At 64.6% G+C, this 16,408-nt stretch overlaps 2 protein-coding genes across 6 annotated transcripts; both read left to right on the top strand.

The window, feature by feature from the left end:
* Positions 1-3: 3 nt before the first annotated feature.
* Positions 4-3,508, top strand: GAL3ST2 (galactose-3-O-sulfotransferase 2; the record flags this gene model as incomplete). Its single annotated transcript, XM_037848700.1, has 2 exons — positions 4-144; positions 994-3,508. Coding segments are annotated over 2 exons (960 nt in total), but the record flags the coding sequence as incomplete, so codon positions are not given.
* A 4,256-nt stretch (positions 3,509-7,764) lies between these two features.
* On the top strand, positions 7,765-11,411 carry NEU4 (neuraminidase 4). Of its 5 annotated transcripts, none has more exons than XM_037849805.1 (6): positions 7,765-7,823; positions 7,990-8,044; positions 8,186-8,368; positions 8,662-8,865; positions 8,933-9,188; positions 10,294-11,411. In XM_037849805.1, the coding sequence occupies exons 4-6, from the start codon at positions 8,665-8,667 to the stop codon at positions 11,199-11,201; spliced, it is 1,365 nt and encodes a 454-aa protein (XP_037705733.1). In that variant the 5' UTR covers positions 7,765-7,823; positions 7,990-8,044; positions 8,186-8,368; positions 8,662-8,664; the 3' UTR covers positions 11,202-11,411. The 5 variants fall into 5 exon arrangements, with proteins under 5 accessions (XP_037705733.1, XP_037705735.1, XP_037705737.1 ...); XM_037849807.1 differs by having other exon boundaries at positions 7,771-7,823; positions 8,186-8,348; XM_037849809.1 differs by lacking the exon at positions 7,765-7,823 and having other exon boundaries at positions 8,186-8,221.
* Positions 11,412-16,408: the final 4,997 nt, after the last annotated feature.

The raw sequence follows: 16,408 nt of genomic DNA, 5'->3' as shown, positions 1-16,408 counted from the left end.
GCGCTGCCCACCGGCAGCAACTTCCACCTGGGCTACCCCTGGCTCTTCCTGGCGCGCTATGTGGAGGGCGGTGAGCAGGGCGGGCCCGGCCAGCAGCAGCGCTTTAATGTCATGTGCAACCACCTGAGGTTTAACCCTTCCGAGGTGCGCTGGCGAGGCCCGGGGATGCACGCGGCCTGGCGGGCGGTCACGGCGGGGCCTAGAGTAAGGCCATTGGAGGGGGGGTGGTGGCGCAGAACACAGCATGGGATGCAGATTCGCCCCTTCCCCGGTTTCCAGGCTGGAGGCACCTGCAGGTAGATACTTTCGGAGTGAGACCCACAGCCCCGGGCGCCCACGGCTGCCGCTGCCTGGCTGAGCACCCGTCCCGCCCTCCCCACCTGCTGGCCCTTCCCGCCCCAGGGCCTTTGCACTTGCACGGCTCCCCTGGGCACTCGGGTCTCAGCTCCCCTGACCCCTTCCCTGACCTCCCTTCCAAGGGCACTGGGAAGTCAGCGGGGTGCTGAGCGGGGAGGGGCGTGGCCTGGCTCAGGCCTTGGAGGGAGGGGCTCCGATGGGTGCACAGGAAGGAGGAGTCCAGGCAGGCCTCTGAGCATCTCGGCCTGGCTCGCCGCAGACTCCTGGGTTTCTCTGAGACTCAGATTCCTCATCTGCTGGTGGGAGGGTGGTGAGAGCGAGCTCGAGGTTCTCCATCCGAGGCTCCGGTGGGTGGCCTCCACGGCACCCCACCTCCAGAGGCCGCGAGGCCGAGAAGGCCTGAAGGCTGCCGCTGTGTGGGGGAACCCCGGGGGTGCCGCTCCGTCTCTCCCGCCTACTCTCTGCTCTGCGGGGCTGCGGCGGGCGGCGACGGGCTGCAGGCAGGCGGGCGCATCGGTGTCCAGTGCGGCCCCTCCGCGCGGGCCGAGCGCTGCGCCTCCTCCAAGCAGGCGGCCGTCCTGCCTGCCTCCCGCCCCGCGGAGAGGAACGAGCCCTTCTCTTCTCTGCCCCCGACAGGTGCAGAAGATCATGCCCAACGACACCTTCTACTTCTCCATCCTCAGAAACCCCGTGGCCCAGCTGGAGTCCTCTTTCATCTACTACAAACACGTCGTGCCCGCCTTCAGGGGCGCGCGCGACCTGGACACGTTCCTGGCGTCCCCACACACCTTCTACAACGAGAGCCTGGGCCTGCGCAACGCCTACGCCAGGAACAACATGTGGTTCGACTTCGGCTTCGACAACAACGCGGCGGCCACCGAGGGCTACGTGCGCGCGCGCCTGGCCGAGGCGGAGCGGCGCTTCCAGCTGGTGCTCATCGCCGAGCACTTCGACGAGTCCATGGTGCTGCTGCGGCGCGCGCTGCGCTGGCGCCTGGACGACGTCGTCGCCTTCCGGCTGAACGCGCGCAGCGCGGCCTCCGTCGCCCACCTGTCGCCCGCGGCCCTAGAGCGCGCGCAGCGCTGGTGCGCCCTGGACTGGCGCCTCTACCAGCACTTCAACCGCACCTTCTGGGCGCGCGCGTACGCCGAGCTGGGCCCGCGGCGGCTGCGCGCGGAGGTGGCGCGGCTGCGCGCGCGGCGGCGCGAGCTCTCGGCGCTGTGCCTGCAGGACGGCGCGCCCCAGGACCGGGCGCGGATCAGCGACCGGCAGCTGCAGCCCTTCCAGCCCGGCCAGGCCGACATCCTTGGCTACAACCTCCGGCCGGGGCTGGACAACGAGACGCTGCGGATGTGCCGGAGCATGGCCCTGCCGGAGTTGCAGTACACGGCCCGCCTCTACTCCCTGCAGTTCCCGGAGAAGCCCCCGAAGAAGATCCCCTTCCTGGAGGACTAGGGGCGGGCCCGGGGGAGGGGAGCCGCCCCCATCGTCGCGGGAGGCCCTGGCGCTGCCTTGCTCTCGAGGCCGCAGGAACCACGCCGGGAGCGGCTCTCTCGGGTGCCCTCGCCCTGGGGCGGCGGTCCCAGGGTGTGCTGCCTCATTTGTGAAGCTGTGGGAAAGATCTTAGAGAGGAGACGATAGTGAGCCGGCCTTAATTAGAGGTGCAGCGCTAGCCTCCCCAAATGAACACAGGCCCAGGAAGTCAGGGAGGCTCCGGCAGCTGGGGTACAGGTCCCCGGGGAGCTCAGAGCTGGCTCCAACCATTTCCCGGGCACGGGGACCCCACACGGGTCACAGAGACCTCCCGTGGGATGCCACAGGCAATGCTGCCCAGGCGGCCGGAGCAGCTGGAGCGGGGCTGGGTGAGGGTTCGCCTTGGTCAGCAGCAGCTGCTGGCGTCTGGCTACATGGGGTTTATTTCCAGCCGGAAAGTCTTGGATTCAGAGTGTCCCCAGTTGCTGGCAGTGAGCCGTTTATCCCCACTCAGGCTGAGACTCTGCTCTCTGTGGCTGAGAAGGACCCTGCATACCCTTGGTTGCCATGGAGACTGCCCCTTGGTTGCCATGGAGACCACATCAGCTGTGGGTCCAGAGAAAGGCGGCTTCCGGGTACACTGTGTGCTGTATGTCGGGGGTGCTGAGAACCCCTCCCCAGCAGCCCGTGATCCCAACTGCCGGGGACCCTGCTGGTAGAGCAGGGTGCTCCCACCCTGCACCACATGCCCTGGGAAAAGTGGGGTGCCTGGAGCACCCAAGAAAATGAGCTGCTCTCGTACACTCAACCAGGGGTTCAGCCTGGGCCCTTCCACCCCCAGCCCTGAGGAGAAGCCCCTTCCTCCCCTCTCACCATGGGGGCCCTCGGCCCTGGGGACTGCCGTGCAGGCCGTGGGTCTGAGCGTCTCCACTCTGGGGTGGGCGATGGGAAGGAAATCCCTCTGTAGTGGGGGGGGCTCGGCATTTCACAGCAGGGCACCACGAACACTCAGAGGGAAATTTACCAAGGGAGGATTTCCAGTGGGTTGGAGAAAGTTGAAAAAAGAGAACATTTGGAGATTGGAAAAATGAGTTCCAAAACAGCTGAACGGTGACAGTGAAGGGCAGGACTCACTGCCGACAGCCGGAGTCCACCAGGGCCGTCTGGAGGACCACCGCCCTCAACCGGAGGGACACGCAGTGGGGAGGCGAGAAGGGGGAGCAGATCCGGGGGGAGCCGGCGAGAGGGCAAAAGGAGTCCTGGGGAGAGGGAAGTTAGCCCGAGCTGAAGAAAGAATCGAGTGTTTCCTGCAGGATCAACCAGCCCCCCCAAAATACAGGCCCCTGCCTCAGCTAGCACAGGAAGTGTGTGAGCAAAGCTAAGAAGGTTTGCTGCTTCTAAATACAGAGGACACTTATCTGGGGGGGGGGTCAACCCCATCTGCTGCCCACCCCAGTGGTGCAGGGACACCCACCCTCAATGGACGCTCCCAAGAGCCCATATCTGACTTGTTTTTGCTTTGAGGTTGGTGGAGAGATAAACTGGTGACATCTTTTTGGAAGGAAATCTATGGCATTTAATGAAATATAAAATGCAAGTGGTGTCATTGGTAATAGAGGATTTTGAAAACAACCTGTCTTGTTGTCTGTCCATCAGAAAGGACTGTCTGACATGCTAAGAAGCCCCACAGCCAATAAAAAATTCCTTTCTGGAGCCTTCTGCGTCATGCAGGGGTTGGTGGGGGGCCCGGCTGGCTGCGTCCCCCTGGGTGCAGGTGAGACGTGGGACTCTGAGGAGGGGGGACTTCCGCCCACCAGGGAGCAGGTAAGGAAACAGTCCCTCCTCAGTGGCGTTTAGACGGCGGCAGGGCCCCCAAGTTGCCAGGGTCTGGTGACACCCGGGTGAGCGGCTGCAGGGGGCAGGTGGGCCTGGGGCCCGCAGTGGGGAGGGGCAGCCCCTGGCCCGGCTTGTCGGCTGGTCCCAGGCAGTGTGTACTGGATGGGCTGGGAGGCCACGTGGCAGACCTTCTGATTTTTCTGGAGAAGCTGGAAATGTCGATTTTTATGTGAAACGTCCCCCTTTGAAGAAGCTGATCACTAACTAAAAAAGACTAAAAATTGCTGAGGATCTCTGTGGGCCATTCCTGGGACCTGGAGACCCCAACACTGTGCCCCTCCTGCCCGGTCTCCCTCCCAGGAGCCCCCCTGAACCTCCCGCGCCCTGACCCCATCGGGCTCATCTCTGGCCGACAGGGTCCGGTGCTCCCAGAGCTCGTTTCCCCCGAAGCACCTGATGATTCGGGACGAGGGGTCCCCGCCCTGCACAGCCCCGACACCCCCGCTTGAATCCCCTCACCCACGCACGTATGACCAGCGGGAGCCCCGGGAGCCAGGCCGTGTGGTTCATGCCTTCTTGGTTATTCATTTTGAAACTGTAGGTTTTTAAAGCCACGACCTGACTGTCCTTTGACAGTGTTCTGTCCTGGTAGATTTTAGGGCATGTGTAGGATCCCACTTCGCCTCGGTGTCCTCTGCCAGAGCCCGGGGGTCCTTCTGGGGCCCACACCCACCCCAGTGCCGAGTGCGGGCTCCCCCCGTGGGCCTGGGTCCTACCAAGGCTGGGCAAGCTGACGCCGATGATCCCAGGTCGTGGCAGCCACCTGGGGGAGGGTGACCAGGTGGGGGCGATGACCTCGGGGTCAGGGGTGGTGAACCAGGGTCATGAGGGATGACCTGGGGTCAGGGTAGCAAAACGGGGTCAAGCAGGGAAGACCCAGTGTCAAGGGGCAATGACCCAGGGCCAGGGGGTATGGTCCAGGGGTCAGGGGAGGACACCGCGGCGGTCAGGGGGAGATGACCCAGGCATGGGGGAACAACGGCCCTTGCTCCTCCCGCCTGCACAGAGCCGGTGTCAAAGGTCATGCTCGTTGGGGCCAGCAGGTGGGGAGTCCTGTGCACACAGGGTGGGCAGGGTCCCTTGTTGCTCTGTGGCCCCAGGACAGCCCTGCGGCGGGGTCCCCTGTGGGCACCCTGGAGGGAGTGTCTGCCGGGGCCTGCTCCAAGCCCTTGACCCCCAGCTGAGCGGCCCGAGGCTGCCTCTCTGTCCGTCCTGCCTTCCGTCCGTTCACCCCACACCCACGCACGTGCCTGCATCCATGTCTCTGGCTCTGTGGTGGCAGAGGCGCCTCAGGAGCAAGTCCCTAGGTGACCGCCCAGCTCCCTCTCCTTCTTACAGAGACCCCCGTGTTGAAGCGACGTAGCTGGGAGGGCGGCCGGTGCACTGGGGGCCTGAGAGCCACTGTCGGGGGGGTCAGCTCCGAGCCCGGCCCCGGCACAGCTCTGCGGGGTCACGGCCCCTGGAGGATGGGGCCACCGGACCCTTTGGGCCAGTGCGGCCTTGCTCTCTTCCCACTGGGCCCGCACCTGGGCCAGGCCATCAGGCTCCGGACGTCCTGGGCCACCTGCTGTCAGGAGGCCACTCGGTCCTCCCGGCCAGAGGGGAAGGGGGAGGGAGGGGAGGGGAGGGCTGCGGGGAGAGGGGGAGAGGGGGAGGGGAGGGCTGCAGGGGGAGGGGTAGAGGGGGAGGGGAGGGCTGCGGGGGGGAGGGGGGTAGAGGGGGAGGGGTGGCCTGCATCCGGGGGGTGGGGAGGGGTCCGGTCAGGGCTGCAGCGACTTCTGGGGTGGGAGAACCCCAATGTGAGCAGCCCACCTCTTCTAGCTGGAGCCTCAAGGGCCCAGGGTCCCCCAAGTCCCTGCCCGACAGGTCTGCACAGCCCCCATGGAGGGCGGTGAGGGTGCAGGGCCAGGCCCGGGAGCCCCTCAGAGAGTGTCTCTCCCTCCAGCGCCAGGACCCAGCTGCCCATCTGAGGCTCTGGCCTGGGCAGTGATCTGCGCCTGTCCGGAGACGGCTGGAGGGGTGCGGCCGAGGGTGCAGGGGTGTCTGTGCCCTGTGGGGCTCTCACCCTTCCGGCTGCAGCCTGGGACATGGCCGGGCCCCTGCCAGCTGCCCCAGTGGACCCTTGTCCCCACTCGCCTGGGGCCTGGGCTGGGCAGGTGGCCACCCAGGACCAGCTCGGGCGTCACAGCCTCCACGGCAGAACTCGGCCCCTGCACAGGCATCGGCGGGGGGCTCACAGGCTGCTCACCTCCAGAATGAGAGAATGATGGCTGGGACCACACAGACCCAGGGGCCCCCGCAGCTTAAAGTTCTGCAGTGGGTCCCCCCAGGAAATGCTGTGGGCCACGATGTGGGGATGAGGTGCAGACCCCGGGGTGGGCTTACAACAGCCTGCCCCAGCTTTCTGCAGATGGTCTGCAGGTAGTGCTCTCCTGGCTCCTCACCCCCCAAGAAGTTGGGGTACTCTCAGCATAAGGTTCCAGAGCAGTCTGGCCCCGAGCCATGCCCATGTCCCCCCACCAGGGCCTCCCCTCCCCACCCCAGGGCCCCTCTCAGCCCCCCAGGACCCTTCCCCTGCCTCCTTGGCCCTCTGCCCCGACTTCTGTGTAAAGCAGCCTCCATCGTCCCCATCCACACCCATCGCAACGCCCCGTGGGCCTGTGGGGCCTGGCGGAGCCGAGGTCCAAAGGCTGGGGGGGAGGTGGGGTGAGTGCGTGTACAAGAGTGTGCCTGTGTGTGAGTGTGTGTGTGAGAAAGGGTACGTGCCTTTGAGTGTGCATGTGTGTGTGTGCATGTTTCGGTGTGTGAGCATGTATGTGTGGTGTTTGTACTTGCATGTGAATGGGTGTGTATGTGTTTGTGGGCACACCTGCATGTGTGTGTACACGAGAGTGTGTGTATGTATGTGTATAAGTGTGCATATGTGTGTCTGGTGTTTGCATGTGAGTGCGTGTGCACACGTGCTCCTGTGTGTGTGTGCATGTGTGTGCACACGCGTATGTGTGCATGCACGTGTAGGTGGCCTGGGGACAAGCTGTGGGTGGGGATGAACGACTTTGGGGAGCCCCTGCCGAGGCCCCAAATGGCCACCCACAGTCTGGTCAGAGCCCTGGTGCCAAGGTCCAGAAGCCGTGGGGCACCTGCTGCTCTCCTGAGTTGAGGGGGCAGAGCCTGGGAGGGCCCCCCCAGGGCCCGAGAGCTCTGTGGGACCCCCCTCTGTGTGGGGAGGGTGCTGACCCACGGGCCCGGCTCTGGGCGGGTGCCACGTGCAGGGTGAATGCCTCGCTTGTGCCCGGACAGCTGGGGGTCACGCGGCGCCGCCACCTGCTTCGGCACAAGCCCCCTTTGACGGCGGGCCCGGGGCTCCCCAGGACAGGCAGCTCCCACCGCTCGCTCCGAGGCCGAGGGGGTGGGCTGGGCCATGTGGGGCGGGCAGCCTGCCGGGCTCAGAGGGCAGCAGGGAGGGGCCAGCGTGCAGCCGACAGCCCCCAGGAGCGGGTCACGGTGTGCTGCGTGTGGAGCAAGTGGAGAGGCTGGGTGGGCACCTCGGCGCAGGGGTGCAAGCGTGTGTGTCTGCCCTTGGCCCCACTCCCGGCTGGCTCCCCTCCTCCATCCCACGCCTCCCCCAGCGCTGTCGCGGGGTCTGTCCTTGCTGGGGTGAGCCTGGGGTCTCCCTGTCCTGCTCGCTCTCCCCCCGGGCTGGGCTCTCAGGGCTGCGCCATCCTGCCTGGTGGGTGCCTCTTCTGTCCCCCTCATCCCCCTGCCTGTGACCCCTGCCAGCCTCGCTGTGGGGCCCGCTCCCACATCCCTCTCTCGGGCTCAGAACAGGGGCCCCCGCGAGCAGAGGGTCTGGATGTCGGACCCCAGTCCTGCCCCTGGCAGGTGCCCTGCCCCTGCCATCACCGCAGAACACATTCCCGAGGGCGGCTGCTCTCCCCACAGGCCACGCTCAAGGCACAGGGGCTCAGTTCTCCACGTGGACATGTGAGGGGACTTCCAGGTCAAAGACGTGCCCCAGGAGTGAGGACACACAGCGGACAGCTGCTCAAAGGGACGGGGGTCCGAGCACACAGCGGCCCGTGGGCTTCAGGCTGCCGGTGAGTGACCAGCCGTGGTTCGGGAAGTGAGGCCGCGGGGTGCAGGAGCAGGGGCTCTAGGAGGTGCCGGGGAGGGGGCGCCCGGCGACGGAGAGGGGCCTCTTTCATCTCTGCTCAGTCACAGCACACTCTTCTCTCCACACCCCTGGCCACCATCTTCCTTCAGCTCCCAGCTTGGCTCTGGCTGCCGCCTCCGGGAAGCCCGCCCTGCCTGCCCAGCTGTAAGACTCTCATCACACCCTCCCCAATCCCTTCGGTAGTGACGAGCCCCTCTTTGGGTGCACTCAGCTTTCGGGGTGGGGAAGGGGGGTCTATCTGGGAGGGTTTAGACATGAAGGGTTTTAATTTTTCTCCAACCCCAGCTTGCAGCCAGGTTCTGTCGTGGTGGCTCCTGCTGGGTGGGTGCGTGAGGACGGTGCTTCCCAGGTGGGTGGGGGCCCCCTGCCGCCACTGCCCCCAGGCCTGGCAGAGGAGCTGCACCCCGCATCTGTGTTGAGAGGAGCCAGAGCCCATACTGCAGACAGGGTGCAGTGCCGCGGGCGAGGGTGGGCAGTGGAGGGGCCTTCTGGACCTGGGGGGAGGTGGGTGCTGCCCCGGGAGGGAGGGTGTCTGCACCTGCTGAGCTCCCCCCAGGTCCAGGCACACGGCTGTGGGGGGCTGGAGGGTGGTTGTGGGGGGGGGGACGGGTGTGTAGGGAGGGCGGGGGCATGGGGGTATACGGGGTGCAGGGTGGAGATGTGGGGGGACCTGGGGAGGAGGGCTGTGCCTGGGTGGCCGCCGGGCGGGCTGGCGCGGGGGTGTCCCGGCCGCGGCCTCCTGACCCGCGCGGACCCCGCAGAGCATGGGGGCCCCGCGGCAGCCGGCGCGGACGGTGCTGTTCGCGGGGGAGCGGAGCGGCCTGACGTACCGCGTGCCCGCGCTGCTGCCCGTGCCCCCCGGGCCCACCCTGCTGGCCTTCGCCGAGCAGCGCCTGAGCCCCGACGACGCGCACGCGCACCGCCTGGTCCTGCGGAGGGGCGCCCTGGCGGGGGGCTCCGTGCGGGTGAGCGCCGGCCCGGGGGGCGGGCGGGGGGCGCTGGGGGCCGGGACCGACGGGGCCTCCTCCGCAGTGGGACGGCGCGCGCGTGCTGGCCTCGGCCGCCCTGGCCGGGCACCGCTCCATGAACCCCTGCCCCGTGCACGACGCGCGCACCGGCGCCGTCTTCCTCCTCTTCATCGCGGTGCGCGGCCGCACCCCGGAGGCCCTGCAGCTCGCCACCGGCCGGAACGCCGCGCGCCTCTGCTGCGTGACCAGCCGCGACGCCGGCCTCACCTGGGACAGCGCCCGCGACCTCACCGAGGAGGCGGTGGGCGCCGCCGAGCAGGGTAAGGGGGGAGGGAGGGGGAGGGGAGGGGGAGGGGAGGAGGAGAAGGGGAGGGGGAGGGGTGTGGGGCGGGGGCAGGGGCCGGGCCTGGGAGCTGCCCTCTGACGGCCCATGGTCCACTCGGGGCTTCCCGGCGCCCCTGGGCCTGGACGTCCGCGGCTCTGCCCCTTCCCCAGAGCTTCCCGGCTGCCGGAGTCCCGCCTGGGTGACCCCTGGGGCCCGCCAGGCTGACCTGCAGCCAAGCCCTTCATCTTCCTGGACTTGTGGCTCTGCCTGCAAAGGAGAGGGCCGGACACGGGGTCACCCAGCCGCCAAACCCCACAGCATCCCTCACGCGTCCTCCGCCACTTTCTCTTCCTCCTGGGCTTCTCACCCCTGCCCACAGGGCCAGCAGAAAGCCCAGGGAATCCCTCCACTCCTGCTGCCCCCCAGGAGCCTGCCCCCTACCCTGGCACATGGACAGTGACCCAAAGGGCCAACCCCAGTCCTGACACATGGGAGCCAGACTGAAAGCTGATCCAGAGTTACCTGCCTGTGTAGACCCTGGCACAGGGGATTCAGGCCCTGGGGCTACGAGGGTTGTCTCCAGACCCTGTCCATGAGAGCTGACCTGTGGGCCATCCCCAGACCCTGTCTGTGAGAGCTGACCTGTGGGCTATCCCCAGACCCTGCCCTGTGAGAACTGACCTGTGGGCTCTTCTCAGACCCTGACCGTGAGAGCTGACCTGTGGGCTGTCCGCAGACCCTGACCGTGAGAGCTGACTTGTGGGCTGTCCCCACCCTCACTCCCCGTTTAGTGCATCTTCTGCTCCCTCCCGGCTGCAGCTGGGTGTGTGCTCGTGCCATGGGCCTGTCGGGGTCACCCGCTGACAGCCCCGGCTGAGGAGCAGCCCCCGGCCCTGCTTGTGCTGACAGTGGCCAGAGGCCTGCTTGGGCCACGAGGAAAGGCCACCAGACTCCTCGGGGCAGCAGGACGGGTTGCATGTTGTTGGAGCAGCCCCTCGCCGAGGCCCGGGCTCCCGCTTTCCCCAGCCTCCCCGGCCTGCCCACTCCCTGGGGGCCTGGCCTTCTCTCGGCCCCCACCCCAGCCTCCTCCCTCTCCCCAGACTGGGCCACGTTCGCTGTGGGCCCGGGCCACGGCGTGCAGCTGCGCTCGGGCCGGCTCCTGGTGCCCGCCTACGCCTACCACGTGGACCGGCGGGAGTGCTTCGGGCGGCTCTGCAGGACCACCCCCCATGCCTTCGCCTTCTACAGTGATGACCACGGCCACAGCTGGTGCCACGGGGGTCTCGTGCCGGGCCCGCGTTCGGGCGAGTGCCAGCTGGCCGAGGTGGAGGACGGGCAGGGCGGCCGCATCCTCTACTGCAATGCCCGCAGCCCCCTGGGCAGCCGCGTGCAGGTGCTCAGTGCCGACGAGGGTGCCACCTTCCTGCCGGGCCAGCTCGTCCCCGCCCTGGCTGAGACGGCCCAGGGCTGCCAGGGCAGCATCCTGGGCTTCCTGGCTCCTCCCTCCAGCCCGCCAGGGTGCACCCCACAGCACCCCCGAGAGTGTCCCGGAGTCCAGGAGCCTCCAGAGGAGGGCCCTGGGAACGCCTGTGGGGTCGGGGTGCCCAGCCTGCGGCCTGGGCCCAGTGGGGACATGGGGCCCTCGACGGCCCCAGCTGCCACATCTCCGAGCCCCACGTGGCTGTTGTACTCCCACCCAACGGGGCGCAGGGCTCGGCTGCACCTGGGCATCTACCTGAGCAGGGCCCCCCTGGACCCCCACAGCTGGACGGAGCCCTGGGTGATCCACCAGGGGCCCAGCGGCTACTCTGACCTGGCGTCCATCGCGGCCCTGCCCGCGGGAGCCCTGGCCTTCGCCTGCCTCTATGAAAGCGGGACCAGGGTCTCCTACGAGGAGGTCTCCTTCAGCGTCTTCTCCCTGCGTGACGTGCTACAGAGTGTCTCCCCGGGGCCTGGGTCGCTTTGCCACCACAGGGACAAGGCTGGGGGGCACTGCCTGCCCTCCTGACGACCCCAGGCTCCCCAGGACGGGGCCAGCCGCGGACCCCGGCAGTGACCGACGCCCCCTCTGCCTGCCCCCCGCAGGCTGACGACCCGCCCCCAGCGCTGCGCAGCCAGGCACCCTTTGTCCCCGGGGTGGGGGGGGGGTCGCCTTTAACTCTCGCTCTACTCACTATTTTTTGCTTTGTGACTGAGAAATAAAGGGACCACGCGGCCGCCTCCCAGCCAGCACGTCTTCTTTCTTTTCTCATCAAAGGCCCAGGAAGGGCACCCCAACTGTGGACCCCCCACCATGGCCCACTCTGCCTGGCCCCGGGGCCCTGTGGTGGGGCCCTCCCCGCTAGCCAGGCCCAGGCAGGTTCACCGCGGGGAGGCACAACCCCGGGTCAGGACGGCCACTTCCTCCTCAGCAACGACCTCAAGTAGGTCTGGGGTTTGCAGATGCGCGAGGCGCGCCCGGGGCTTGTGTTTCTGGCCGGAAGAGCAGGTGCTGGCGGTCAGCGCTGGGGCGGTGGGGCGGACCCCCGGCCCCCACACACCACCCATCACCCGCCCACGGCCCGTGCCCTTAGGGAGCCCCCCTTTCGTTTCTTCTCCTTTTCAAGTTTCTGCTTCTGGTTATAAAGATAATATCCGCACGTGGCAGACAGTTTGGAAAATGCTGAAAAGTGACTTGCTTGGACCCCTCTCTCCCCCCACGACCACCGCCATCCTTTGGGTGTCCCGGCCTCTCTTCTCTTCGGGCTTTTTTGACGTGGCGTAAGCAGGCTCCTCGTCCATCGCAGGCTCTCCATCAGCTTGTAGAACCTGTGGACTGATTTACTCCTGCGCCCCCACTGTGTGACTCTGGGGCGCTGCTTGCAGCTCCTGCTGTGAGCCACGTGTGGCCAGCACCTTTGGGGGTGTCTCGGCGCCCCGTTCCGGCCCTTCCTCGGGCTGGATCCCAGGAACCGCGTGACCAAAGCTCTGGGCCCACCTGCAGGCCCCCAGTGTCGTGGGGCGTCCGGGGGGCCCTGAGCCTCCGAGGGTCCACAGCCACCCCCCAAGGAAGAGAGGGACCAGGGCAGCCGCCGAGCCCTCCAACCCTGGAGACCCCACAGCCCCTTCTGAGGAGACCCCTGCAGGGGCTCGGGGGCCCCTTGATGAAGCGCCCACAACAACTCAGAGCCCGTTCCTCTGTAGGGGGCAGGAGTGTCCCCCAAATTTGTGTCCACTTGGAAACAGGGCCTTCACAGGTGTAATTAAAGATTGCGAGTTGAGGATGGGCCCTAAATCCAATGGCAGATGTCCTTAGACAGAAGAGGGGATGCTCAGGGACACGTAGGCACAGAGGTGAGACTGGAGCGGTGCGGCCATAAGCCAGGGGATGCAGGAGGCCACCAGCACGGAGAGGAGACCCCGGAGGGAGAGTGGCCTGGACGACACCTTGGTGTCAGACGTGCGGCCTCCAGAACATGAGGGAACGAATGTCTGTTTTCAAGCCCCGCAGTCTGCGGTACTTGGTTACAGCAGCTCCTTCACTGTCCGTCCGTCCGTCCATCCTCAAAGCAGTGCAGAGGCCTCTGAAGCCGCTGAAGGACTCCAGAGCGGATGCCCCCTCCCCATGCCCCCCAGCAGAGCCCCTCCCTGGGCCCCCGAGTCTCCTGAGGCCCCTACTCCCTGTGGTTTTGGGGGGGCAAACTCAGGCCCGGGCAGCCCCTCCCAGGGACCGGGCTGGGGGAGTCTCCCTGGGGATGACCCATGTGGGTGGGGAGCAGGGTGTAGGGAGGGTCCCTGGGTTCGGGGTGTCTTACCCTCCAGTGCCCTCCCACACCTGCCCCTGCTCTGGCTGGTCCCCGAGGGGGCTCAGGCTTCTGGGGCCCACTGGAGTCAGGTGCTTGGGGCTGCCCCCTCCCCGTCTCCAGCTGCCAGGTCCCGGGGCTCACCGCTCTAGCACCTCTGCCGGCTTCCTTGGCACATCTGCCACGTCCTGCGGAGAACCGAGCCGCCGGCCGAGCCTGGTTCTCCTGGACCCGCCCTGGCCTCACCACCCCCAGGAACTGCTCCCTCTGATGGCGGCACCCCAGTGCCCCCTGTTGAGTCCTGACACCCCCACCCCCACCACAGGCTGCCCCAAGCACACCAGAGACCCCGGGCCCCTCCCCACGGCTCCGGCTCCTCTCAGGCACGTGTGGAGGTTGGTGGCCCAATGCCTGGGTGGCTCCCGTGGCCCCTGCAGGGCAGGCCCAGGCCGGGTGCGGGCAGGGAGCACAGGGCCCCTGCAGGGAGACGCTGTCAGAGGAGCAGGGCGGCCGCGCTGCCTCTAGGCCAAGCTTTATTCCGTTCGCTTCTTACCCGTGTCTCACTGAGCTGTCACGGGCCCAGGAAGATGCCAAACAACTGTGATGTGCGGTCGGCAAGGTAATGACCCCAAAGATGCCCTCTGTCATCTCCGGGACCCAGGCACGTGCCCCGACACGGCAAAGGACTTGCAGCTGGGGTTGAGTTCGGAGCCCTGGGATGGGGAGATGACCCGGGTTAAGGGGGTGGACCCTAACTGTAATCACAGGGGCCTCCAAGAGGGAGGCAGGGGTGAGGGAGGAGAAAAGGTGCCGCTGTGGGCCTCAAGGTGGAGGATGGCCCCGAGCCGAGGCTGCAGGCAGCCCCTGACGCAGGTGGGCGAGGAGGGGCAGCTCACTCTCGGCCTCCGGAGGGAAGCAGCCCGGCCGCCGACATAGACTTCTGAGCACAGAACCCTAAGAGAATAACTGGGTGCTGTTTTCACCACCAGCTGCAGCACCTCGAGATAGCAGCACAAGGACCCTAACGGGGTGGGCCCAGCACTGTGGTCGGCTGCCCCCGCTCGGGGGCTCCAAGTCTCCAGAGCTCGGCCTTTCCACACGGTGTTTCCTCCCATCTTTTCTCTAGTCTCCATCCTCTCTCTGCCTGTGCACTTCTCTCTAGTTTGTTCCCTTGATTTTTCTTCCAATTTTTTAATTTTCTCTTTGGTGTGTTTAATCAGCTGGGAGTTATTCTCTCTCTATATATACATATATATTTTAATATTTCACTCCATGTTTTTTTTGTGTGTGTGTGTAGAAAAGGATAAAACATTCATGGAAATTTTCCTATGTCCCACATGTTTTATGTTTCATTCCCTTTAATAAAAAATAACAACCCCTGTGATGTAGATTTTATTTCCATTTTCCAGCTGTGGAAACTGAGATTGAGCAATTTTCCCATCTTTTCTTGGCTTTCTAGTGACAGAAACTACATTGCAATTGATTTAATTGGTCCCCAAATCCATTCTTGTAAGTGCTCTCACTTCATTTGACTAGAAAACACTACAATGGCCCCAAATTCTTATTTTAATTAGTTAACTGGTCTCTTTGGACACTTGTCACCCAAACTCACTCATCTAAGGTAACTGTCCGCAAAGTCAGTCATCCCATTTATGTGGAAGGGCAAGGGGCCCCACATGGCCACAACCATCTTGAAAATGAAGAACAAAGTTGGAGGACTCAAATTTCCTGGTTTCAAAACTTATTCTAAAGCTATGGCAATCAAAACAGTGTGGGACTGTCACAAGGATGGACACAAGGACCAACGGAAGAGAATTGAGAGCCCCGAAATATAGCCTCATATCTATGGCAAGTGCACCAAGTCCACTCAGTGGGGAAAGAACAGCGTCTTCAGTAAACGGTGCTGGGAAAACGATCTGCATGTGCTGCATCACCGTGCACCTCGCTGGCAGGAGTGTAAAGCGGTGCAGCTGCTGTGGAAAAGTCTGGCAATTCCTCAGAAAATCAAGTATAGAACTACCTTATGACCTGGCAGTCCCACTCTTAGGCATATGCAGAAAAAAGTGAAAGCAGGGGCTCAAACAGATATTTGCACACCAATCTTCACAGCAACATTATTCACGAGAGCCAGATGGAAGCAACCCAAGTGCCCATCAACAAATGAAAAGGAAAAAAAAATGTGTTCTATTCATACAATGGAATAGTTGCCAGCCATAAAAAGGAATAAAGTTCTGATATCTGCTACAACATGGATGAAACCTGGAGAGAGCATGTTGTGAGAAATAAGCCAGAGGTAAAGGACAAAAATTGTAGCAGAATATGCAAATTAACCGAGAGCACAGGCTGCCGGGGCGGGTGGGGGTGGGGACGGGGAGCTGATGCTTTGTGGGTGCAGAGTTTCTGTTTGGGGGGGATGGAAAACTTTGGTAATGGACGGCGCAACTTTCTGAATGTAATTAACAACCCTGAGTTGTACACGTGAAAGCAGCTTTTAAAGGGGAAATTTTGAGTTGTATGTATGTTAGCTCAACAAAAAAAATTAAAATTGAGAAAAGGAAAGAAAGACTGTCTCGGGGAATGTGGGAGGCAGGCTTGGCGCGTCCCATGGAGCCCCAGACCCCGTCCCGGGTCCCAGGGTCTGGGACCCCTGAGCCCACCTGCCAGCCGCAGGAGTTGGGGGCAGCAGGTGCAGCCGGGATGGGTACATCTGGGGGCGCATGTCCACCGTTGGGGGCAGCTGGGGTGTCCCCAGCCTGGGCCACCCGCGGCCGCCTCTGCCCACCCCCGCGGGCCCTGCCAGCCTCAGCCCTCCCGGCGATCAGATAAGGGAGGCGGCCAAGGCGGGTGACGCGTCTTTCCACTCCTTTCCTGCGCTCAGCAGCCGCCCGGTGCTCCGGAGCGAGAGGTGTGGGAAGTCTGCAGCCTGCCCACGGCCACGTCGACGCCCGGGGCTCAGGGCTGGGCAGCCTCGGGGGACAGGGGAGCGTTTGGGTTATACAGCTGCCAGGAGGCCGTGTACCGGAAACGGGTGGCTTTCACGATGGGGGTTTAACTTACACATTTACGGTTCTGCGGCCGTGAAAGTGTCCGGATCAAGGCACCCACAGGCAACACTTCCTCCCCGAAGACCGGCTGCCTGCGGCCCTGGCTCCCCCGCTGCATGGCCAGGCCACGAGTCTGCTGCTCCCTGCTCCCGGGTTTCGCTGCTGCCAGCTCCTGGCTTCAGGGCATCCTCCCTGTTTCCGTGTGTCCTCTCTCGGCTGCTCTGGCTTTTCTCCCTGAGCCTCTCCGGGGCTTTTTTTTCTCTGTCTTCTCTCTGTTTTTTCTCCTCTTATAAAAGACTCAAGACCCCTCCTGAACGAGGCGGGTCACATTTCAAGTTAGATCCTGCTCACCACAACATCCTACTCACGGCGGGTCCTCATCCATGGGG

Source organism: Choloepus didactylus, chromosome 9, assembly GCF_015220235.1.
Source record: "Choloepus didactylus isolate mChoDid1 chromosome 9, mChoDid1.pri, whole genome shotgun sequence".
In the NCBI taxonomy this organism is placed as follows: domain Eukaryota; kingdom Metazoa; phylum Chordata; class Mammalia; order Pilosa; family Megalonychidae; genus Choloepus; species Choloepus didactylus.
This window is presented reverse-complemented; position numbering and strand designations above follow the sequence as displayed.